Source organism: Stylophora pistillata, chromosome 5, assembly GCF_964205215.1.
Source record: "Stylophora pistillata chromosome 5, jaStyPist1.2, whole genome shotgun sequence".
Taxonomy (NCBI): domain Eukaryota; kingdom Metazoa; phylum Cnidaria; class Anthozoa; order Scleractinia; family Pocilloporidae; genus Stylophora; species Stylophora pistillata.
The window spans coordinates 19,720,139-19,744,669 of record NC_142523.1 but is presented as its reverse complement, the minus strand read 5'-3'; the positions used below and the strand labels follow the sequence as shown (position 1 = coordinate 19,744,669).

Here is a 24,531-nt window from a genome sequence, read left to right as displayed (position 1 = left end):
GGCTTCCCAAAGTATGATTTTTAGATAAGATAAAACTGGAATAAAACATGAAAATGGTTTTTCAAAATACTCCTAAAGATTTTCTCAAAGTTTTCCTTGAATAGACCACTTTCATAAATGGCTGCCGTATAAATATTCTTTTGTTTAACGTTAAATTAGCCCTACTGGCCTCGCTTGAGATAATTTATTCTTTTGAATTTTGTACTGGAGAACGAGGTCAGTAGGGCTAATTTAAATTTAGACATAAGAATATTAATCCGGCAGCCATCTATGAAAGTGGTCTATTATGGAGACAAACGGACTTTGTATTACGATATTCTGACACGTGTCACGTGACCCACCCAGGCACGCCGTATTGCCGTATTTCAAGGGAAAATTCTTCATCCAAAATGCAAACATCACACACTTTTATTTTTTGTAATTGCTTAGATCATCAATTGTTTAAGCTGGAAAAAGTATTGAAATGAATCAAAACATGGCCGCTTGTCTGCATTTCCCTGCTATTTTAGAGGTATTTCCCGTTATTTCGCAAAATGGTGAAAATTGTCAAGTTTGATTGATGGCTCACAAATATAAAAACAGACAATCATATATAATTATGTTTGTACATAAAGATCTAGGTTTCTACTTTCATTTGGCGTAATATTTTTTGTTGGCTTGAGATTTTGGAGAAACACCCACATCATGAATTCATTCCATTTTTGGCACGGATTTTTTACGCATTTTTTAACAAAAACTTAAAACTAGTATAGCTCTGTAAAAAGCTAGTATCTGGATAAACCGTTTGGTCTAGATTGTAGGTTCATTGTGGGCATCAAGTGAGCCATATTTGAGCGAATTCAGTGAGGGGTCGTGTACACTCGTCTGCATGGTTATCAGGTGGACACGTCCTATCCTTATCAAAAATACAAGTAACGCTTTTATGTACGGGCAAGTCTCAACAAAATCACTGACTAAATGTATATAAATTTTACAGTGTGGTAGGTATCTTTCTTTGAGTTACTTACCAAAGCTACGAATTTCCTATGGGTGGTAACTAAGGTGTGTAAAACTACTGTGATACATGTGTTTCTATTAAACTGAACATACATGTACACAGAACACCTTGTTCTTGTTATACATGTACACGTACATGTCAATTCATAATCTATTTTTTTTTAATCTATGATCATTACAAATAATTCCGTGTTAACACAAACAACTGAAGATGTTTTTCATTTTGCCATGTACCATGTACATGAGAGCTTGCAAAGATAAGGGGACACCTCAGATTTAGTCGTAGACGCTCGTCTAGGGCTTCCACACCTGTAAACAGACTAGTTTAAAAACACGTCTACTCTTCCACCGAGACCTTGCCAGCTCCGTGGTAAGCTAGGACAGATTTTCTACGTGCCAGTAAAGCACTGTGAACATAAATAGAATTAGAAAGATATAAAATATTTTAAAAACTATTTTCACCTGGACTTCCTTCATTCACATTTCGAATGCCGGATTGGTAGATGGTATTTGCTGCAGCAATGGTACAAGCAATTCCTTTCAATCCTGAGATTTTGTCCACATCAGCTTGGGTAACGCACATTATGTGCAGGGTACCAACTGGGGTAATGGCTATATGTTCATCTCTGTTAAGCTCGATGTTTTCCTTATTTCCCCAAGTATAAGAGGCACCATACTTGTCACCATGAGGTGGGCAATCAAAAGAAAAAGGATCTCCAAGATTCACCGTCCGTGCAATGTCGGTTTTACTGACAAAATCAATAACATCTGAAGGAAATAAAGAATCTTATCAAACTTATCAAAGTTAACAACTCCACAAAGCAGCACTGAAGAATTAGGCCATGATCACACTTGTTTAAAACAGCAACTTGTAGTTGTTCTGTGCAAGGATAACCTTTTTCTTAAAAACTTCTTTAGGGCAAACTGAAGTGCATCCAAGCTAGGATTGGTTTTAGTTTTAAATCTGATCTCAGCTCTAACAAACTTTCAAAAGGTCTTATCAGAGTGTTCTCACCTCTGCTCTTAACATTTTCAAGTATAAATTTGACCAATTAATAATGGTAACTGAACTGAGTGGAGTGCAATTTGGGCTGAAATAATACACGTGATTTCAAAATCGAACGAGTGCGCAGCGCGATTTCGATTTGAAATCTCAAGTATGATTTCAAACCAAAATTGCACGACACGAGGTTCAATTACCACTTTATTACATCCTTTTTTAAATCGCCCAAATACAGGACTTGGTCAATTCAAATCTTTTACTGATGCAGAACTGAGCTAGTTTTTAAATTAAAAGCGGAACCGCAAACGCTTTTACATCTTATTTTGTATGCAAAACAGAAAGGCTTTGATGTCATGTGTCAAAAACTCAGTCAAGCGTAAAATGATGCAATTTAGAGCAAAAAATGGTGCGATTTGTGAATAAATCGCACCAATTAGAGCCAACCGGGGCCAGTACGTTAACTCGACTTCAACTCTTAAAGTTAAGGCCATTTAATCGCATTTCTCCCAGACTTGCATGTCAGCGAGCTTGCCAATATACGACACAAGTCGAGGGAAATACTCTTTCTGCGTACATTGATCACTGCGAGAATTAAGGTTACCGTGCACCTTCAGGGGTGTCTCGTGTGCAAGCGATGTAGCGCGTCCGGTTTAAACTGTAGATGTTTAAACCCCATATCAAATTAAAACTTATAGGACTGGCTATCAGACTATACCAAATATTTTGAAAAAAATGAATTGTCGAATTATTCATGACTTCTAAATGCGAACATGTCAAAGGGAATTTGTTCGATTGCTCTCAAATTTTGACAGTAGCTAGTTTTACATACAACAAAAACGTGTCTCCGAACTTTTCATTTCATAAATACATTTTTTTCAAGAGCGATTTTTGTACGATCACTCCACATTTTTAAATCATATTTCAAAAATGTTCTGTAACTTTTCACTGAAATTGAATATGGCAAATCGCAGACACGTTTTTTTAGCGCTTTGGCCCCGGAAACGGAGGAACACATTAAATAAGCGAAAAACAAAATTCGCTTTAACATGTAACGTTCAAAAGGTGATTCGGGCGCTCGCATTTAGAAGTCGTGAAAAATTGGAAAATTAATTTTTTTTCCAAATTTTTGCTACAGTCCTATAGGTTCCTGACCGAACTCATTTTTGTAGTTATTTCGCAATGAACTCTGATATTCTCTATTCTTGGCCATCCCTGTTCCTTGTTGGAACGGACGCAGGTCAAAACTGAGAACCTAACTCACTGGTTGATATATTAAAAAAAGTCAGGGCAGCGACAAAGACGAGAAGATAATGAGTAGCCATGATTCGTGCGTAAGAGGTTTAGCAGACCTCTCCTAATGAATACTGGTTGCTATCAACAATTCTCCCATAAAGTACGTTCTTGACTTCGAGCCAAATGTTTTTCCGTCCTGCCCTCCCACGCAGTCAATAAGTACATATTATTTCCATACGAAAGGAAAAGGAAATATGTGAAAGAGGCAGTCAGAAGCCAAACAAGAACAAATGGTCAAAGCTGTAAAAGATTCGTATGAATTGCAAACCACAGAATATAATGTAGAGGCAATACTGAAACCAACAAGGAAAAGGGATGGCTAAAAATGAAGAATATCAGAGTTTATTATATACATACTGAGATTTACACACTGAAAAGCCGCAGAGTAAATTTTCGTTCGCAAACCGATGTAAACCAATCAAATGTCGGGCATCGCTTTTCCCACATGTGAGAAAAGCGATACGTTCAATCAGGAGCCGCGTATCATGTTTTTTCACGTGTGAGCCGTACGGCAAGTTGAAGTTTTCATTCAAGGCTGGTTGGCGCGGTTTCGTATACCGCACAAGCCATCGCTTTGCAAATAGTTTTTATTCGCATTTCTTCCATCGTTAATATTGAATGTTCCTGTCTCGGAGAAAGCCATGAGTGAAAAGCGTTTCGTTATCCACGATTCATAACTTTTGGATTCATAAGTTTTGGATTTTACACACCGCATTTTGTACGCCGCACAAGCCATCGCTTTGCAAATAGTTTTTATTCGCATTTCTTCCATCGTTAATATTGAAAGTTTCTGTCTCGGCGAAAGCCATGAGCGAAAAGCGTTTCCTTATCCACGATTTATAACTTTTGGATTCGTAACTTTTGGATTTTATTTGAGCTCTTTCCCTTTTTAAGAAGCTGCTTTCTTTCAGTGATTGTTGTTTGACCACATTTGTTCAAATAAAGGTTGTCATAATTTAAGGAGGGTGTTCAATCTCAGTATGTATATAACCATAGTTAATAGAGGGGACTGGTTATGAAGGCCGGCATACATGAAAGGGCCGGCCCATTGTATGGCTCCTGAGGTTGAAACGTACCGTGACGTCACGCGAACGTGCACATCCTTGATTTGCACTACAAGGCAACATGGCGGATAGTAGTGAACTTTTTATTTTCGGAGACGATTTTGATGCCATTTTAGACATTTTAGAAGAAGAAGAAGAGCTAGATGAATACTTTACAGAAGCTGCTGACGATGTAAGTATTATAACCTTCCTGATCAGTTTAAAAAGCGAGAGAAAACAAGTGTTTTGCTATTACCATTTCGGTATGTTTGACAAGATCGAGTTCAACTGTTTATCGTGCTTTTATGTCGGGTATTCTGTAATCTTTTTAATATCATATCTATTTGTAATAGGTCGAATTCGATGACTTAGTATGCGAACTGTGTTCCAAGAAGTGCAAAAGCAAGAGTGGGTTAAAGCGACACAAAACAGCGAAGCACAAAGACCAAAATAGTGCAGATTCGTCCGAAAAGCCAAGGGAAACAGAGCAGTTCACCTTCAAGATTTATTGTGAAATCATCCACAAAGCAAAAGCCAAAATAGTTGGAAAGAAATTGTATCCAAGTTCCAGTCCCCTCTATTAACTATGATATAACAAACATAATACCACGTGGAAAGGGCTTTGCACAGTGTTTACACACTCGTTGTTTTGTATCAGAAATCTCACTCGGTCGCTTCGTTCACCTGCTCAATTTCTGATAAGCCACAACTCGTTTGTAAACACCGTACGCGCGCACTTTCCATGAAGTATTCTATATTGATTGCGAAATAACTACAAAAATGAGTTCCATCAGGAGCCTGCTTGACCGAACGAATGACGCTTCTACAAATGATATCATTAAGCCATTCAGGAACTGACCCGGAGTTTAATGTGCATTTAAGAGTAGAAATTAATTAAGTTATCACTGCACGTTCTGTCATAATCTTAACAGGCATATTGGCTTTAAAATGCTACTCTGAACCTTCCAGTTTCTTTTTTTTTCGATGAGGTTGGGTCAGTAATTAGCCTTTAAAATGTGATGAAACTAAGTGTTATTCACCTTTGTAAAGCGATATTGAACTTTCCTAAGGAGAAAAACCAACAAAAAAATTTTTTTGTAAAATATATATCAGATTAGACGTTATTTGGTGATTTCTTTTGCATAATCATTATTTGGATAAAATTTGAAATAAGAAAACGTCCAAGGATCTGGGTGTAAGCTAGACATCGACTGTCTTGTCTAGTGGCTTGATCTTTCAAATGTACATTTCGTTTCTCGGATTAGTCGTTTTATATATTTTGTTTCGTATTTATCACACTATTTTCTAATTTTCTTTTACGAGCCTGTTTGAATTTAATTTGAGCCCCCTCCAAAGTTAATGCTTGCTTGCGTAATCAAAGTTGACTACTGGATCGGAAACATTCCTACTCTATCAGAGTAAAGAGCACAGAAATTTGCTGTGACGAAGGGCACGTGAAAGGCTAACGCTAGAAACGTCAGCTTTTGAACCCTTTACTATTGCAAATTCACATCATTGACTGCGTTGATAAAACCAAATTGCCTTGTTACCCCTACAGACACAGCACCACTCTTTCTATGAAAGGCTAACGCTAGAAACGTCAGCTTTTGAACCCTTTACTATTGCAAATTCACATCATTGACTGCGTTGATAAAACCAAATTGCCTTGTTACCCCTACAGACACAGCACCACTCTTTCTATGAAAGGCTAACGCTAGAAACGTCAGCTTTTGAACCCTTTACTATTGCAAATTCACATCATTGACTGCGTTGATAAAACCAAATTGCCTTGTTACCCCTACAGACACAGCACCACTCTTTCTATGAAAGGCTAACGCTAGAAACGTCAGCTTTTGAACCCTTTACTATTGCAAATTCACATCATTGACTGCGTTGATAAAACCAAATTGCCTTGTTACCCCTACAGACACAGCACCACTCTTTCTATGGAACTTACTCCCTTTACAAAGCACGGAACTGAGCTAAAGCGGTTACGCCATTTGCTAATTTGTTGTTTTCGTTAATTGAAAGTGAATTTTCGGAACGAGCGAGCCCGCAAGTAGCAACAGAATAACCAAACAAAGGTTTGTAAACATGCTTTTGCGGGTGAAGCTGACATGTCTACTTTTCCTCTTACTTTAAATTATTAAGGGCCAGCTATGAGAGTGATTCTTGTTATTTCTGTAGCAAAGAAAACAACGGATAAACCCTTTAATTCCCATAAGTGACCAGGACAGAGTTTCTTCTTGTAATATCAGTACTTTATCAAGCAGACGGATGATAAAAATAAAAAAAAAATTGACAGTTAAAGATCGCATATGACTTTTGTCATGTAAGATCGCGCGCAATCCTGAAATGGCTGCGAGATACGCATCGTCTTTTGCTGTCTTCCGTACCGTCAATGCAAGAGTTACTGAAGACATAATGCACTCGTGGCTATAAGCCAGAAATTACAGAAGGAGAGAACTCAACTGTGTTTCGAGTGTGAATGTCGAACTACTGAGATATTCCGAAAAAACAGTAAGTAGCATCGGGAAACATCGGATCAAAATTGGGTCAAGATCGGAATTTTATTGTTATACTTACTCACTCACTCATTTCGACCACATATGTGGCTTCGCTTCCTTTAGGAGGCAGTTGCTGAAAAAATATCAATTAGGGGATTATAAGTTGATCCAATACCAAAATCTTAAAACTAACATCTTAAGGGTTGTATGTCGTACTCTAAGGAGAATTATCAATGAGATTTCGGGAGTGATAAGGCTAAACCAACAAAACTGAACAATGCTTTAATTCCTCCTTTAGAGAAGATGTTCCCGTCAAGCTTGCATCAAATATTCTTTTCCAAACCTCCCGAAAGTTCTTCCTTTAGAAAAATATAATACTTTATCCTTTCTGTTCGAGTATATAAAAGCTTCTTCAAGCCTTCAATGGAATTAAATCAGCATTGGAAAGTTGCCAAGGACTAGCCAGGCTTCAACTTCAATGACTAATCGCTGATTTCAAGTTTAGTGATCAACGACTTCTGACTTGAGGCAGTACGGTTAAAGAGTACAGGAAAGTATCCTCCGTTTCATGTTCGAACATACACACTTCTTGAATACACTTGAACACTTCTGGGTGTAATTCACACGTGTAATCCAGCTACCGAACGTGTAACACACCACTACATGTACCAGGTAAGGAGAGATTGACTGAGACTCTGGAGGATGCAATATCGTCTACTGGCCTTACTAACACACACGGTAATTAACCAGAACATTGTAAGTTAAACAAACAAAATGGAGGCTGGAATTACCTGATAATTAACAACTATTCACCGGAGTGGAGGTGGTTAGTGGTGGATATTTACTGAGCCGCGAAGCGGCTAAAGCAGTGACATAATATACACCACCGTCGTTAATTTGAGTGATTTCTTCGCTTGTCACGGATGCAAACCGAGGTGCCATTTTTTTCCGAGTTGCTCGGAGGTAAATTGTAAAGGATATTCGGAGTTTGACTAGCCGATCAGAGCGCGCCTTCAACGCTATCCACTGTTTTAGTATATACTAACAATCGATATTCATCGATAGACTAAAGCTACTTAGCTTAAGAGCAGTCTCTTCATTTTGGCGTAGTCTGTCGCGCGAGTCAACAAAGATCACTGAAAAAAATTGCTGTTAGCGCGCTGCAGAGAACTCTTGGAGGGACGTGGATGCGCTGCGGGTACTCTAAGACTTTTCGAGCGCCTCAACCATGCAACTTCATTCCCAGGGTCTCTCATCTTCCTGCCCTACCCTCGCTCACTCCGTGGGGCGGGAAGATGAGAGGCCCTGGGAACGAGATTGCTCAACCATGAAGCTCCCGCGACGCATCAGTTTCACGCCAAGAGTTCCCGCAGCGCAGTTTTTTTCACTAATTTTGTTTTTGACTTGCGAGATAGAGATAACGGAAAAGGAGGGAATACTCCTAGTCTAAAAGCTACTAATATTTGTGAGCCCGCAGTCTTTTGACGTGATATGATGTATAGCTCTTTGTCTGTGGCCGTTTTTATGATGCCACTCGCCCAAAGAGCCCGGTAAACTTTAACAGTTGTTTTCAAAATAAGTATTAGATTACCGTTGGTACGCACGTAAGTTCATGCCTACGTGCGTTTGAGATCGCTACGTTGTTTTAGTGGCTTTGAAAAGGTTTTCTTCAACTGACTTGCTTTAGCACCTTAAAGAGTATTCAATCGTCTATTATATTTCAAGAAGTGTTCATCCAGGGAATATGGCCGAGTCTTGCGTGACATGGCTACTTTTGCAAATTTACCGGAATAATTTTTTTTTCGGCTTAAAAAGAAAAGTAGTTCTGCTTTTCTGGAATAACGTTTTGTCGCCATTTTTTTCTTTCGAGCTACTATTCACCTTATCAGTTAAGCTTGTCACAGATACGTTTTCCAAAGACAAAGTTAAACTCTCGCAATCCCAGAATAAACTCTCAGCCACCTTTACGTGGCGTTTTTACTTTTTCTAAGCCTAAATTTTACAAAAGACTATGACCAAGTGGTACTTTAGAGCGCTCTACACAAAATAAGAGTGGCCAGATGACGTCGTCCTTATTCAGTGGTCTGTTATTGTTTCATGGGCCCCACCTACAGTCACTCCGATCTGCTTTCAAAATAAGAGCGTATTCCCCTGAGCCTCGACTTGGTGATCATAATTAGTACCCAGACTTTCTTGCACAAACAGTTCGAAACTGACCGTGATGGCGAATGTTTCGAATTTGAGAGAGCTTTTACAAGATGAAAATGGATTTTTGAGAAAAAACCAATTGCGCTTTTGATGTTCGTGGTATATTTGCTAAACAGCTATGCGAAAAGAAAATGTGCGATTTTGGGGTTTACATGCCCTTTCACTCAAACGTACGCAGGTCAAAATTAAGAATCTAGCCAACTGACTCACCGGTTCATCGAATCTAGCTAACTCACAGGGCAGCCGGACAAAAACGAGAAGATACGGAGTAGCCATGATTCGTGCGTAAGAGTTTTAGCAGACCTCTTTTAGTGAATAAAGAAAAATTTCTGAAGAAACTGTGGTGCTGCGTCGGTGGGGGTAACAAGGTAATTTGGTTATATCAACTAATTTGAAATTGTAAATTGGCCACCGTAACGAATAAAAAAGCTGACGTTTCGAGCGTTAGCCCTTCGTCAGAGCGTTAGCCCTTCGCTCTGACGAAGGGCTAACGCTCGAAACGTCAGCTTTTTTATTCGTTACGGTGGCCAATTTACAATTTCAAATTATTACCAAATTACTCTCTTAATGAAACCTGGATGCGATCTCAACAATTCTCCTAGCAGCCAATGTAATGGTAAGAAAAGCGTACGTGATTTACAACTCACTGGGTATACCATGTGACTGGAGTTGCAGATGTTACCCGTGAGGAATTGAAACTCAAACGAGCTTTGGACACGGATATCAGTGACCTAAAAAGGTCGAGATGGAAGTATTTTGTGTATTTACGTGATGAGGAAAAATAACCAAAGTAGGAATACACTCTTTTAAGCAAACCTCAGACGACTTTAACCTTAGTGTTTGTACTGGTTCAACCTTCAGAACATCCGTAATTTGGACTCCATTTTAAAATCTAGCCTTAATACGTGCGATGCGAAAGACTGAAATATTTGAAGTGAGGACAGATATTGGCAGACTAACTATGACTCCCACGCAACTCTTATTATGCAAAAATACGCTTATGGACCACTATAATCGAGTTGAAACCTCAAGTGTAGTTTTCACGGCTGGCCAACATTAACTGCTGACGTTCCGATCGAAATCTGGAAAAAAAAAACAACAACAACGACAACAAAAAAAGGCAGAAAGAAAAAATCAGATCAAATGATCGCAAGAGTGTACGTGATCAATTTAAGACTGGGTGAGAGGGACCGGATGGGACAAGTTTTGTTTAAGCTTGAGAAAACTTTTCCGGAATGTCGTTGGCAAAGATACCTCGTAGGGTATTTACATTTGGTGACTCGATGCTACTAGTTTTTCAACACACGATCTTTGCCCATTTTAGAGCTACTTAGCCTGGAGGAGAAATAAAGGAGTTTCTTTAGACACTATCGAAATGCATAAACTGTTAAACAAACCTTTCTCTAATTGGCTTTTAAAAAAGGTATGCTGGGAAGATAGTTTTTTAGGTCTTGCATCCGTTATCTTTTTGTACAAAGCCACCAGGAAAAAATGTTTACTTCAGTAGTCAGTTGCGTGCTTGGTTGGCATACCAAACGTTGCAACTTTTCAAATGTAAAACGCTTCGTTATCATGCTAACTAGATACTGGTCTCTATCACAACAAGGTCACCTTCAGCTTCTCTACAAATAAAAGGCTTGGAAACCAACTACACAACTGTAAAATGGCTCATTAGCTGTACTGTAATCTGATTGGCCAATTTTCCATTGTTCATAAGAGCACAGACAACACTTTTATCCACAACGGTAATCACAAGGGTCGAAATATGTTTCCGACTCATTCGATTGCGCCTCGTGAGCCCGCAATAATTCTACCGCTTTGATTACGAACATTGTTGTCGATACTAGTACAGACAACGCTAAAAAGGGATTTTTTGGAAAAAAGTTGACTTCGATTGAAGATGAACTAGCATGCTATTGTTGATGTTATTGTTGGTGTTCAAGTCGTCGGTGGTAATGTACAATTTTAGGACAGTTTGAATGATTTCGCTGTCAGTTGTTAATTCAAAGCAAAAATATTACGATTACTAGTGTTACTGAAATTTGCACGTCAATGTTCTTCACTGCCGGCCAATTGATTTCAGTGAGGCATCTGAGCTCGTTTATACAAATTTGAACCTGGGATATTACATTTCTAGCTTTCTTGCAGTAGAAGTCCAATTACCGAAGGGCTAACAAGTTTCACGCAATTAGTTTAAAGAACTATTAAGCTGGGTTAGGGATGGGGTGGGGGTTGGGTTTGGGGGAGTTGGGGCGAGGAGGTTGGGTTTGGGTGAGTTGATGTCGCTGTCAAGACAACACACAGAAACGCTTTGGTTTCTGATTAATTTCTTTAATTTTTAATATCATTAACACACATGGTTTAGAGAAACGAATTAGTAAATCGGCTTCTTAAAAGGATTGTGTTTTAATCTTATTTTACTTAAACTTTCAGTTTTTTTCAATTTCTGAAATGCTTTTTAAAGAAAGTGCTTGCTCAAGAAATAAAAAGCAGCTACTAAAAGGAAATATTTGAGACGTAAGATAAGCTAGCAGCTCATTCAAATGCTTCGCTGAATACAAAACCCTGTCAAATTTGACCAGAAATGTATGAAAAAAGAGATTAAGAGGGCATTCTCTTTAAAGGTTGAAAAAGAACCATATGGACAGGAAACCAAACAACAGTGCTTGCATAACACCAGGTTTAATGCCAACTGCTGCATTAATGCCAGCGGGTCCACTGATGTCTTTGACGCCATGACACTGGTCATTTCCAGTCGCCCCAGGGTCCCGATTATTTGCGCAGAAAGGATTGTAGTCAGCGAAGCCTAAGTCCAACAGTTCCCGGTCAGCAAAGGAAATGGTACAGTCAGAATCTATCAAATTCTTCAGACACCTCTTCTTTTTGGCTTGCTCCCTGAAAAGAATGAAGGTTAACAAAATCGTACTGCGTGCGTCTGTTTCCCTCCTTGTTCAATTTTGGATCTGAGACTGCACTGATTTCTATCTGTTTCGATTATAGAGCTCTTAACGCGACTTGATCTTTGACGTTTTCCCGCGCGCGTGTATAAGACAGTTCACTGGGTCTACATTAAGTATTTTCTCAAATTGGCCTTTAATTCTTTTATTGGTGGTAGTCATATATTTTTTTCTTTTTTTTTGTTCTTATAATACTTAGCCAAGAAGTGTTCTCACTTGTCCTTCTTTTCTTCCAATTTTTTTTCGGACTTATTTGCAGAGCGTTAAATTAAAAAAATATGGTGGATTTAAATGATGAAGTCAGACTTTTTTAACACACTTGGATATGAGAAAGAACTGGGAATAATGTTTCCATTCTTGTCTAAAAAGATTTTTTATATTTTCTCGCCTGTTCCCAAATTTGATTTGATTTCTCAATTTCAAAAGGGTAATCAATGATTTTTTCCCCTTGCCCTCAAGACAAGAGAGTAACATTTTTCTTTGTTCAATAGCCACGCCCTGATTAATAATCCCTATTAGTTTCTAAATGTAAATTTACTCAATGATGTCGTGCGTATATTCAGAAAATGATCACTGAAGTAGTACACGAGGCGCAGCTGTGTTTCAAAAATGTTTTGACCACATTTTGACGCGTTCTGTGGTCTTTTACTGAGTAAACCCGCGGCATCATGGAGTCTGTTTGTTTTATATCATAAAAAGGCAAAGTTATTAAGAGTAACCTCATCTATGCGTTTACATCAAAAGTGAGAGCCAATCAGAATGCCTATACGATTCAGCTTAGTGAATTAAAAACAAGTAGTCTCACAACTCACGCGCAAAGAGAGGAATTCGATTTGTCCGCGACGAATATCTTCCGGAACGTTTTCCCGCAAGCGTTTGCTTCAGACGCGAAAGAGCTTGAGCAAGGCAGTCCTGCCGAAGACTCTATTTGAGCGGGGCCTTCAGAACATTCTGTGCTGTGAAAATTCTTGTCTACAATTCTTCTGATGCTGCTGTCTGTGAGCGAGTCAGCGCAGTACTTGGCCACCTTGAACACACAGTCTTTCATTTGGTTGAACTTAGCACTGGAATGAAAACAAGAAAGCTATGGAGTTAGAGCAATTTTTGAGTAAGAGTCTATGGTTATCCATGAATAAAACAGGCGACCTGACAGGTACCGCAGTATTGCGTCACAGTTGGATAGGTCGCCGTTGAAAACATCTCAAAAGTTTAAAGCCCGTTAAGTGAACTTACAGACAATTTCCTTTGGGATCCTTTTGCAGCCCTTTGTAGAAAAATGTGCCGCATTTTCGAGCAGCGCAGAAGTACTCCATGAAAGTACATTGGCCAACGTTAGGGAGCGCTTCGTGACTTCCAACGAGAAATGCTGTCAAAGAATGATTAATGGTAGTCAAGAAATCAGTCAGCCATTCACAATTATTTTAGCAACTTGCTGCTCGAGTTTTTCTCTAAGACCTACTTGAAGTCTTTCAAGTTTGGGCAAGACCTGTATCTTTGTGCTATTGCTGATCAACGACACAAGGTTACATAAAGTTTCATAATAGTTTTAATTTTACTTTCTATGTACTTGATCTCTTTAGGCGTTTTCTCGTTTCGATGACTCCAAGAAATCAGTCAGCCGTTCACTATAAATAATTTTAATGAATGTCAAGTAAGTAATAAGAATATAACGCTAGATTGTTATCAAACAAACATTTTAGAGATTGAAAGCATCAGGGGGGAAGGGGTGGGGGAACTGATCGTTGAGGAGATTACAGTCTTTGAAGTGGTCCTCCTGTCTCGTGTTCTTCTGAGGATCAGTTTAGCTAACATCCTGTAAGACAATTTTTCTAGCAAGCAATTGCCTTCATATGTATTGTCAAAATCGGTCACGAAAACAATGAACAATTTTGAGATTGAAATGATATTTAGAACTTGTGCTAAGAAATATGCAGAATCCAATTTATGTTTGAGTGGAAGTACGTGTTTTGCTTGGGTTGCGATGAACCGTCCAAACTCCCTTTCCCCCTCCTTCGTCATTTTCCAAGACGCTTCGCCGCTTCTGAGGAGTAATTTTACTCGTTAAACTACGTTACTGACCAAGCATGCGGTTAAGCACAAAATATTTGCCAATGAGCCGTAACAATGTGGACTTTATCCCACGGATCGTTTTTTGTTGAAGTTAGCGTCAATATCCGATTTGAAAGGTATGTTTGTAATAGCGAAGGACGGGTCATGAAGCTAACAGCACATTTTGCACGCGTATCAAAGTACTAAAAGAAAAACGAAGATTCTGTTCAAATAAAGCACTCAAAGCTTTTTTGCGTTTGGCGAAATAACACAATGCATTAAATAATTTTTCAAAGAGAAACTCACGTCTTCTTGCACGACCAAAAATGGATCACGGACACAATAGAACAATAGACAAAGACTGCAAAGAGGCATGATTCTGTATGATAAGAAGAAAATATACGTTTATGCCGCAGCTACTTTGGAAGTTTTGCGTAGGGTCTTAAGAAGTAATTCTACTCTTTACGCGTCACTGACCAAGCATGCGGAATGGTACAGGATAATTGCAGAGATCACGTACTCTACATATTGCACCACGCGGATCTGCGATTTCAGGTCCGTGGTTAATATCAAAACGGAAGCTATCCTCGGAACACAAAAGAAAGACAAAAATTTAAATTATAATTTGTTTAACCTATCACTAGAAGAGAACTATGATGCAAATCAAACCCCTCAAACAGGTTGTCAATGATTATGTGATAACTTTATATACATTTTTGTTTAATCGCCCAGTTACAGTAAAGTTTGCGAATCCTAGCTCCATTTTCTGCCTTTAAGAGGAAAATATACGTTTATGTCGCAGCTACTTTGGAAGTTTTGCGTAGGGTCTTAAGAAGTAATTCTACTCTTTACGCGTCACTGACCAAGCATGCGGAATGGTACAGGATAATTGCAGAGATCACGTACTCTACATATTGCACCACGCGGATCTGCGATTTCAGGTCCGTGGTTAATATCAAAACGGATGCTATCCTTGGAACACAAAAGACAGACAAAAATTTAAATTATAATTTGTTTAACCTATCACTAGAAGAGAACTATGATGCAAATCAAACCCCTCAAACAGGTTGTCAATGATTATGTAATAACTTTATATACATTTTTGTTTAATCGCCCAGTTACAGTAAAGTTTGCGAATCCTAGCTCCATTTTCTGCCTTTAAGAAGAAAATATACGTTTATGCCGCAGCTACTTTGGAAGTTTTGCGTAGGGTCTTAAGAAGTAATTCTACTCTTTACGCGTCACTGACCAAGCATGCGGAATGGTACAGGATAATTGCAGAGATCACGTACTCTACATATTGCACCACGCGGATCTGCGATTTCAGGTCCGTGGTTAATATCAAAACGGAAGCTATCCTCGGAACACAAAAGACAGACAAAAATTTAAATTATAATTTGTTTAACCTATCACTAGAAGAGAACTATGATGCAAATCAAACCCCTCAAACAGGTTGTTAATGATTATGTAATAACTTTATATACATTTTTGTTTAATCGCCCAGTTACAGTAAAGTTTGCGAATCCTAGCTCCATTTTCTGCTTTTAAAAGCGCACACGGTAAATATCCACCACTAACCACCTCCTCACTACAAACATAAAATATTTCACTTCACCATCATTTCTGTACTTTAGCAGAGCACCGATTGCCTTGTAGTTATGGAGTATGAAGTTTACTACCTCGTTGAAGAATATTAATATTTAATAATTCCAAATCTTTCTCAGTTGTACAAACAGGATAAAAATTGCCTACCCCATTTCTGGGATCAGTATAAATACGCATCACTCCTCTTCTAAGCTATACAGCTGACGATTTATCACACAGCAGCTTAAAATCGTAGCATCACTTTCATCAAAGGACAATTAGCTTTGAATCTGCTGCGTGTACACTACGGAAAAGCGCTAGCTCGGGTCATAGATATGAAAAGATGCTTGCCGGCGTAAAAGCATTTAGTACTGAAAGAAAGCACTGAGTATTGTAGTATGGTTCACGCCTTAATCTTTCCGCTTAATTCTCGCACCGACCCGATGCAGAAAGAGTATTTCTCTCACTTAACTTGTGTCGTATATTGGCAAGTTCGCTAACATGTAAGTCTGGGACAAACACAATTAAATGGTCTTAGCTTGAAGAGTTCAAAGAATTGTAACAGAGAGATGAGTTCAAGCAAATGTCATAAGATTGCAAAGAATATTACCTAAAGAGATTGGAATTGTAACCAACAAAAAACTGAGAATAGAAGGTGAAAGGAAATTAAAGTCAATTTACTGAAGGTGTCCTCAAATTGGTTCCGTAACTTAGGAACCAAAGGCTCTGCGAAGTAACTTCGTGAAAAGGAGCCAAACTGCTCGGAAGAAAAATAAAATAAGAAGATCATGCCTCCGAAACGAGAGTAAAGGACATCACCTCTATGTGGGAATTGAATAGTTAATTTTTTTATCTACGTGTTCGGTTAAGTTCGCTAAGTTAACTTTAGAACGTATTTACCTTAGGATAATACATACAAGTTGGGAAGAGAAAGATGAACTTACCCACGGCTACGACAAGAAACAAAGTGAAACGCACAGAGATCTGCATCTTCGCTACACCTTTGCAAATGAACTGTTTAGGTGTAACCTAGGTCTTTTTATTTAAAGAATTTCCTTTATTGATTTGTTATTGATTATCCGCGGTTTTTCAAGGTGACGTCAGCTGACGTTTGTTCTTCAGCCGCTGGAAATGAAGAAGCGGTGAAGCGTTTTAAATACAATCAATCTTACAATGTTGTGTGTTCTCACATCAACTTTTCACGGGTCACAGGCTATGGATGCAGTCGCTCTAAAGAACGTCACATTTTGTTGCGCTACGTAAGACTCTTGATGAAACTGATTTGTGAACACATCAACAGACTGAACATTTTGCCAAGCCAGTTTATGTTGTGATTTCGATAACTTTCACCCCAACACATGTTAGGACTAGTCTCCCTTCCTTAGTTTTCTTTTCTGAGTGGAAAACGTAAGCCCCCTCCCCTGCCTCTATGCTCTAGCCCATCCCCACCCCAAACTTCTGTCGCAAAGCCAAACAACCAACGTTTCGCTTAAAGGGTGGTAACGCGTAAATATGTTTGGCCTAAAAGATGGTCTCATACTATTTTCAATAATCTTTTTAACGGGATTTCGTCAGGTGAAACAACATGTTGCAAGACTATTTCTATTTTAGCGTACTGATCTGCTCTTGAGTCATTACACAACGTGCTTGCAAGACTGGTTCTATTTTTAGTGTATTGATCTCATCATGAGTCGTTTCATCAGAATCGGCGGTATTGTGAAATTATTCGTTTGTTAAAAGCTGCCTTACCTCCAAGTGCATCGTAAAAAATTGATCACAGAAATATTGGACAATGTTAAGGTTGCACAAATGTTTGCTTTTGCAAAAAAAAGACTATGCAGCCAGCATTACGGAAAGTTTGAGTAGAAGAAGGTGTTTGACCGGATGTACGAACTCCTATTTCCTTCCTTCCCTTTATCCCTTTATCGCGCTGAAAAGCTTTCGCTCCTTCTGAGACACAATATCGGCCAGCATGTTCTACATCATGCGGGTCGATTGCTCTCATGTCCGTGATTGGCCTCTGAGAAGTAATTTTACTCGTTAAACTATGTTATTGATCAAGCATGCGGTAAAGTACAGAATATTTGCCAATGAACCGTAACAATGTGGACTATACCAAGCGGTTCGTTTCTTGTTGAGGTTAGTGTCAACATCAGATTTGAAAGGTATGTCGGTAACATTGAAATACAAGTGACAAAGCTGAAAGCACATTTTTGCACGTGTATCGAAGTACTAGAAAAATATCGAACATTTTATACAAATAAAGTACTCAAAAGGAGTAACCGTGATTTTGCGCCTGTTCAAATAAAAAAAAAATTTGGTGATGTAGAACAATTCTTCAGAGAGATGCTCGTGCGTTCTTGCATCGCCAAAAATGGATCGAGGACATAATAGATGAAGATTGCAAAGAGGTGTGATTCCATATATGAAGAAAAATAAATTAGATATATACATTAGGTAGCGATTTGATCGCTACCGATCGCTACAGATTTAAATCTGTCTGATGAGTGCGTAAGTACGAAACTCCGAGTAACAGAAACCACGTGTCGTCTTGTTTGATCGCTACCTACTGTATGTAATAAGCTCTGCACTTGTGTATTGAGCGCTATTCAACGGTATCGGCTACTTCCTCACATGGAAAAGATGCGACCTGTGTCAGAATTTCTTTGTTGAATCCAAGTCTTTTCTCAGCTTTCAGACGGGCAAAGGATACGCCATTAATTCTAGACTTTCATGTGACTCTAAAGATGTGATTTACTTGGCTTCTTGCAAGAAATGTCGCCTGCAATAGGTGGGATCTACTACTACCGACTTTAAAGTTAGGTTTTGAAATCACAAATCTGCTATGATCACAAACAAAACAACTTGTAAGGTAGCGATACACTTCAGCAGAACCCCACACACCTTAGGTGAGTTTTCGTTCCTATGTATTGATCAGGTACAGGCCCAAAGTGGCTCTAAAGAGATCGATAGGCTTTTAATCACAAAAGAGGCTTGTTGGAGTGCCCACCTGTTCTCTCTGGCACCTCATGGGTTGAATAAAAGAAAGGAATTTTATTCTAAAAACAGAATTTGTTCTAATTAATTAATTTTCTATCTTGTATTATGCGTTATTAATTAATCGTTCAAAGGCCCTTTTCTTAGATTTTGTCAACTTCAGTTTTAGGTGTTGATTAGACTCAGAGGTCCTGCTAAGCGATCTTATAATGTTTAGTATCATTTAAGGGCTCCTTTAAGGATTTTGTTGCTAATTTGCCCTTCCGGGCTCCAAAGGCCTTGTTTTGGGATTTTGTTACGATTTACAGTTGTAGTTAATGCTCTTCTAATGCTTGCCGCATTGCTTCTTCGGTTGCGCCCCTCATTTTAGCATATTTAGTTTTCCTTTTTTTCTTTTTTTTTTTTTTTCTTGTTTTGAGGATTTTGTCGCTTGTGTTTTATCCATTGTTTTCTTTGTAGCTCGGTTTTTTGTCATCTTTTTATTAGCACAGTTCATTAGCCGTTACATGTAATTACGTAATCACTAGCACTTCGTTCCTAGTTAAAGCTATTTTTTTAAAAAGTTGTAAATAACTGAAGGTCTTTGACCGAAACGTTTTTATTAAATTTTTTTATTTTTTTTACGTCAGAAGTTGTCCATCCTCGCATTTGTTTTAAACTTTATATGTTCGTGTTTGCTGTGAGGTTTGACTGTGAATCTTTATTGATCCTCCTGGCGCGGTGCACCTTGTTGGCCTGAAAGTTCTACTAACGACTTATTTATCTATATATATATATATAACCGCAGACAGGGTGCACACTGTTTCGACCTATGTGGGTCTCGTCAGTGCAGTGCAGACACTGGGCCAAGCTCTGGAATAAACCATTGCCTGGGCGCTACAGTTGTGGGACCAAGTGTAGGCATGTTGCCATGCGAGAGTGCTCAAATCACAACTAAAGTGATGAGCTTCGCCCGAAGGCTTAGTGCATGGCAACCCCAGTGTAAAGTGCTCAATCGCAAGGTAGCCAAAAGGCAAAGCCAAGCGAGAGCTATCTATCTATATATATATATATAATATATACTGCAGCTTTCTTAGAAAGTTTGCGTAGAGGTCTTAAGAAGTCATTCTACTCTTTGCCCGTCACTGACCAAGCATGCGGAAGTAATGCAGGATAATTGCAGAGATCACGCACTTTACATACACTACATGTACACCACACGTATCCGCCCTCTCAGGTGCGTGATTGATATCAAAATCGAAAGGTATCCTCGGAACACAAAAGACAAAGCTGATAAAAATTCAAATTACAACTTGTTTATCCTATCACTAGAAGAGAACTAGATATACGATGCAAATCAAACTCCTCAAACAGGCTGTCCATGATGATGAAATAACTACATTTATGTTTTTATTTGATCGCCCAGTTACAATAAGGATTGCTAATCTTAGTAGTGCACAGGACATGTGGCAATGCAACCACAAACATACAATATTTTACTTCGCCATCACTTCTGTACTTTGAGAGAGCATCGATTTGCTTGTAGTTATGGAGTGTTAAGTTTAAAACCTCGTGGAAGAATATTTAGTGATATAAAATATTTCTTGGTCGCAGAAACAGGATAAGAAATGCCCACCTTATTTCTGGGATCAGTATAAATACGCATCACTTCTCTCCCACGCTATACAGTTGACGCTTTATCTGCATAGCAGCTCAAAAAATATAGCATCACGAGTGGCTTTGAACCCGTTGCACTTGCATTATCGAAAAGCGCTAGCTCGAGTCCTCATATGAAAAGATGCTTGCTAGCGTAAAAGGATTAAGCGCAGAGAAAGCAGTATTTCAATATAGTTCAGTTCAAATTGGTTCTGTAACTTGGGAACCAAAGGCTCTGCTAAGAAACTTCGTAAAAAGGAGCAAAACTACTCGGAGGAAGAAGAAAATAAGAAGACTCGAAACCAAACAACCACGTTTCGCTTTCGGAACGCTAACACGGAAATCAGTTTGGCGAAATAAATAGTCTCATGCTATTTTCAAAAATCGCATCTTTTTATAAGGATTTCGTTGGATGAAACAATATTTTGCAAGACTATTTCTATATTTAGTCTATTGATCTCCTTCTGAGTCATTGCACAACATGTTGCAAGATTGATTCTATTTTTAGAGCATTGGTCTCATCATGAGTCGTTTCATCAGGATCGTCGATGTTATGAAAATATTCTTTTGTAAACAGCTACCTTACCTTCTTGTGCTCTGTAAAAAAATTGATCACAGAAATACTGGACAATGTTCAGGTTGCAAAGATGTTTGCTTTTAAGAAAAACTATGCAGCAATCATTACGGAAAGTTTGAATAGAAGAAGGTGTTTGACTTGATATTCGAACCCCAACCTCCTTCCTTTCCTTCGTCACGGTTAAGCGCTTTGCTGCTTCTGTGACGCAATGCCACTCATTGAATCATGTTATTGACCAAGCATATCATTAAAGTACAGAATATTTGCTAACGGGCTGTACATCGTGCGAATCGATCGCTCTTATGTCCGTGATTCATGGTGATACCAGCCCAGAAAGATAAGACACGAAGGGTATATTCGAGAAAGCAAAAACAAAAAAACCATAAAGCTAAAAGTTCAATCGATATATTTGCATCTCATTACAGGAATAAAGCTGACTATACAATACAAAGTAAACCCCCTCAAAAATCTTTCAATAATAAATCACTATTGAGACAACGAGACAACGAGACAACGAGACAACGCCCCAGGTCAAGCAAGCAGATGTACCCGTGAATGATATTAAGGACTCCAAAGAGAAAGTTAAGAGTGATTGAAAAAAGTGAGCCCTAAGGAGGAGGAAATGGATGAAGAGAAAGAGAATGACATTTCTAAGCAATTACTTGGCATGATGGTCGACGAGCTCTTCGCGCGCTGGGTGAATTCAAAACATGCGGACATGGTATAGGATAATTGCAGAGATCCCGTGCTCTATATATTACACCACACGGATCCGCTCTTTCAGGTTCGTGACTGATATCAAAATCGAAAGGTATCCTCGGAACACAAACGACAGACACAAAAATTTCAATTACAACGTGTTCATCCTATTACTATAAGAGAACTAGACATACGATGCAAATCAAAATCCTTCAACAGGCTGTCCATGATGATGAACAATGCCAAGCCAGTTTTATGTTGAGTTTTCGATAATTTTTACCCCAACACATGTTAGGAGTAGGCTTCCCTCCCTGGTTTTCTTTTCTTTGTGGGTAAGAAGCCCCACATACTGTCTTTCCTCACCACCCCTTCCCACCCTCTATCGCAAAACCAAACAACCACGGTTCGCTTACGGAGTGCTAACGCAGAAATCGGTTTGGCGCGACAAGTAGTCTCATGCTATTTTTAATAATCGTATCTTTTCATTGGGATCTCGTCAGGTGAATCAATATGTTGCAAGACTATTTCTATATTCAGTGTATTGATCTGCAGCTCCTGAGTCACTGCACAACATGTTGCAAGACTGATTCTACTTTTAACGAGTTGATCTCATCATGAGTCGTTTCATCAGGATCCCCGGTATTGTGAAATCATTCTTTTGTAAAACAGCAGCTTTGCCTTCTTGTGCACCGTAAAAAATTGACCACATAAATATTAGACAATGTTAAGGTTGCAAAGATGTTTGCTTTTGCCAAAAAAAAACTATGCAGCAGTCATTACAGAAAGTTTTAGTGGAAGTAAGGTTTTTTACTTGATTTACGAACTCCTACTTCCTTCCTTTCCTTCGTCACGGTTAAACGCTTTCGCTGCTTCTGAGACACAATACCACTCATTGAATTATGTTATTGACCAAGCACATGGTCGAGGTACAAAATATTGGCCAACTTACTCTACATCATGCGAATCGATCGCTCTCATGTCCGTGATTTATAGTGATATCAACCCAGAAATATCAGACTCGAAATTTATATTCGAAAAAGTAAAAGACTGACAATTAAGCTAAAAGTTCACTGGATGTATATATTTGTATATCATTACTACAACAAAAATGAATATACAAAACAAATTAAACTCCTCAATAATCTTACAATAACAAATTTGCTAATCCTAGTAGTGTGGAGGACATTTACAACCCACAAACCTAAAATATTTCCCTTTCTCACCAGTTTACAACCCACAAACCTACAAACCTATGAGTTGTGCCGTATTTTGACGAGCCCGTAGGGCGAGTCAAAATACAAATAACGAGTAAAAATACTCAGCGATACTACACAACAAAACGTCTAATAAGTTATTTATTATCCAACACGCCAAACTTATTTCAGTGCGGGCGAATTTCGCGGATATTTATTTACGGGGAGTGCGTGACAGAAGTATACGAAGCAAAACGGAATTGGCGCGTTGTCGTGTTGCTGTTTCTTTTTTCTTCAATAAATGAAGAAATTTCCAGGTCGTCTAGCTGTTTTTCTTCGTTCGATTCATCTATTAAACTTGGATGTATACTTGCCAGCCATTCTCACTCTTCGTCATTAGAAATATGACTCAAATTGTCCGCCATTTTTTTTCGCAACTACAATTCAAGACATTCAACTCTTCGCTTGCGCGATGCGAGAAAACCTGTTTAACCGGTACTCTACAGTACAATTACCGCGTCATATTTGTACTCGTCTATGGCGTTATTTATACTCTACGAAATGTGGTTGGATAATAATCAGCCATACTACACAACAAAATGTTTCATAAGAGATTTATAATCCAACATGCCAAATTGTCATTTCAGTGTGGGCGAATTTCGCCGATATTTCTGGAGTACAAATATCGCGTGGTATTTGTACTCGCCTCGTGCGTTATTTGTACTCCTGAAGGGACCAAGTGCACAGAAAGTAAAATTACACAGCAGCCGGCCAACGCCTTAATCTTCTCGTTCGATTCAAACTATTATCAAGCTACATATAACAAATGCTTCTCTCGCCATGTGTCGCTGATCAGCAAGAACGTCAAGATACAGGTATTGCCATAACTCGAAAGACTTCAAAAAGGTTTTCGAGAAAAACTCAAGGAGCAAGTTACTAGAATTGTTACCCAAAGCGATAAGAACTGCATCGAACGTAGTGACAAACAAAGGGGTTAAAATCTAGTCAGGGTGTCATTATATTGGATCCGTAGCTTAGGATCCATAAAATCGCGACAGAACAATGCGAAAGCATGCAAAATTACCAGAGGGTTTAAGGAAAATAACAAGACGAAGCCTCCGAAACGAGACTAAATGAAATCAACCCCACGTGGGAATTGAATAATCAATTCTTGCATCCGCGTGGATATCCTGTTCTGGAGTACCTTGCAAACAATCATATTTTTCGTGTTCTATAAACGGCCCCAGGCTAGTACATGGAGGGAAAGTAGTAAAAAGTAAACTTACCCATGGCCACGGCGAGAATCAAAGTGAAACGCACAGAGATCTGCATATTCACTGCTCCTTTGCAAATGATATGTCGAGAGTATAAGATAGCTTCTATTATAAAGCACACAATTTCGCTCTATACTATTATTAAGTTACTGTAAGTAAATTATGTAACATATTGAAAGGAGTGTAATATGTCGTTACGTAATGTAAATGTAGAGTATCGTGTAGATAGTGGAAGTAATCGATAGTAAGTCATCTGCTTTAATCAAGTTTATTGTAAACTATACTTTGTTTGTGGTGTGTTCTCAGTAAACTATTGTAAGCAACGTACTGTAACTGAGTCCTGTAGTGTATTGTAAGTAGAGTAATGTTTTGTAAAATGCCAAAAAAAATAAAGAAATTACAAAAAAAAAAAAATAAATAAGATAGCTTCTATATTATAATTATTCAAACCATTTCCTTTACTGAATTTTTCTGCCTTTTCTTTATGACGTCAGCTAAGGTTTGTTTTCCCCAGCC

The 24,531-nt window shown here is 38.6% G+C and overlaps 2 protein-coding genes across 3 annotated transcripts; one reads left to right on the top strand and one right to left on the bottom strand.

Moving 5' to 3' along the window:
- The first annotated feature begins 4,305 nt into the window (after window positions 1–4,305).
- LOC148730700 (uncharacterized) lies at window positions 4,306–5,329 on the top strand. The gene is made up of 2 exons (XM_088761512.1): window positions 4,306–4,528; window positions 4,689–5,329. The coding sequence occupies exons 1-2, from the start codon at window positions 4,418–4,420 to the stop codon at window positions 4,917–4,919; spliced, it is 342 nt and encodes a 113-aa protein (XP_088617638.1). The 5' UTR covers window positions 4,306–4,417; the 3' UTR covers window positions 4,920–5,329.
- Window positions 5,330–11,360: 6,031 nt separating this feature from the next.
- Window positions 11,361–24,158, bottom strand: LOC111322477 (uncharacterized). Of its 2 annotated transcripts, none has more exons than XM_022925580.2 (4): window positions 24,028–24,158; window positions 13,241–13,373; window positions 12,820–13,071; window positions 11,361–11,945 (listed from the first exon to the last, which is right to left on the bottom strand). In XM_022925580.2, the coding sequence occupies exons 1-4, from the start codon at window positions 24,071–24,073 to the stop codon at window positions 11,669–11,671; spliced, it is 708 nt and encodes a 235-aa protein (XP_022781315.2). In that variant the 5' UTR covers window positions 24,074–24,158; the 3' UTR covers window positions 11,361–11,668. The 2 variants fall into 2 exon arrangements, with proteins under 2 accessions (XP_022781315.2, XP_022781316.2); XM_022925581.2 differs by lacking the exon at window positions 24,028–24,158 and adding an exon at window positions 16,585–16,697.
- Window positions 24,159–24,531: the final 373 nt, after the last annotated feature.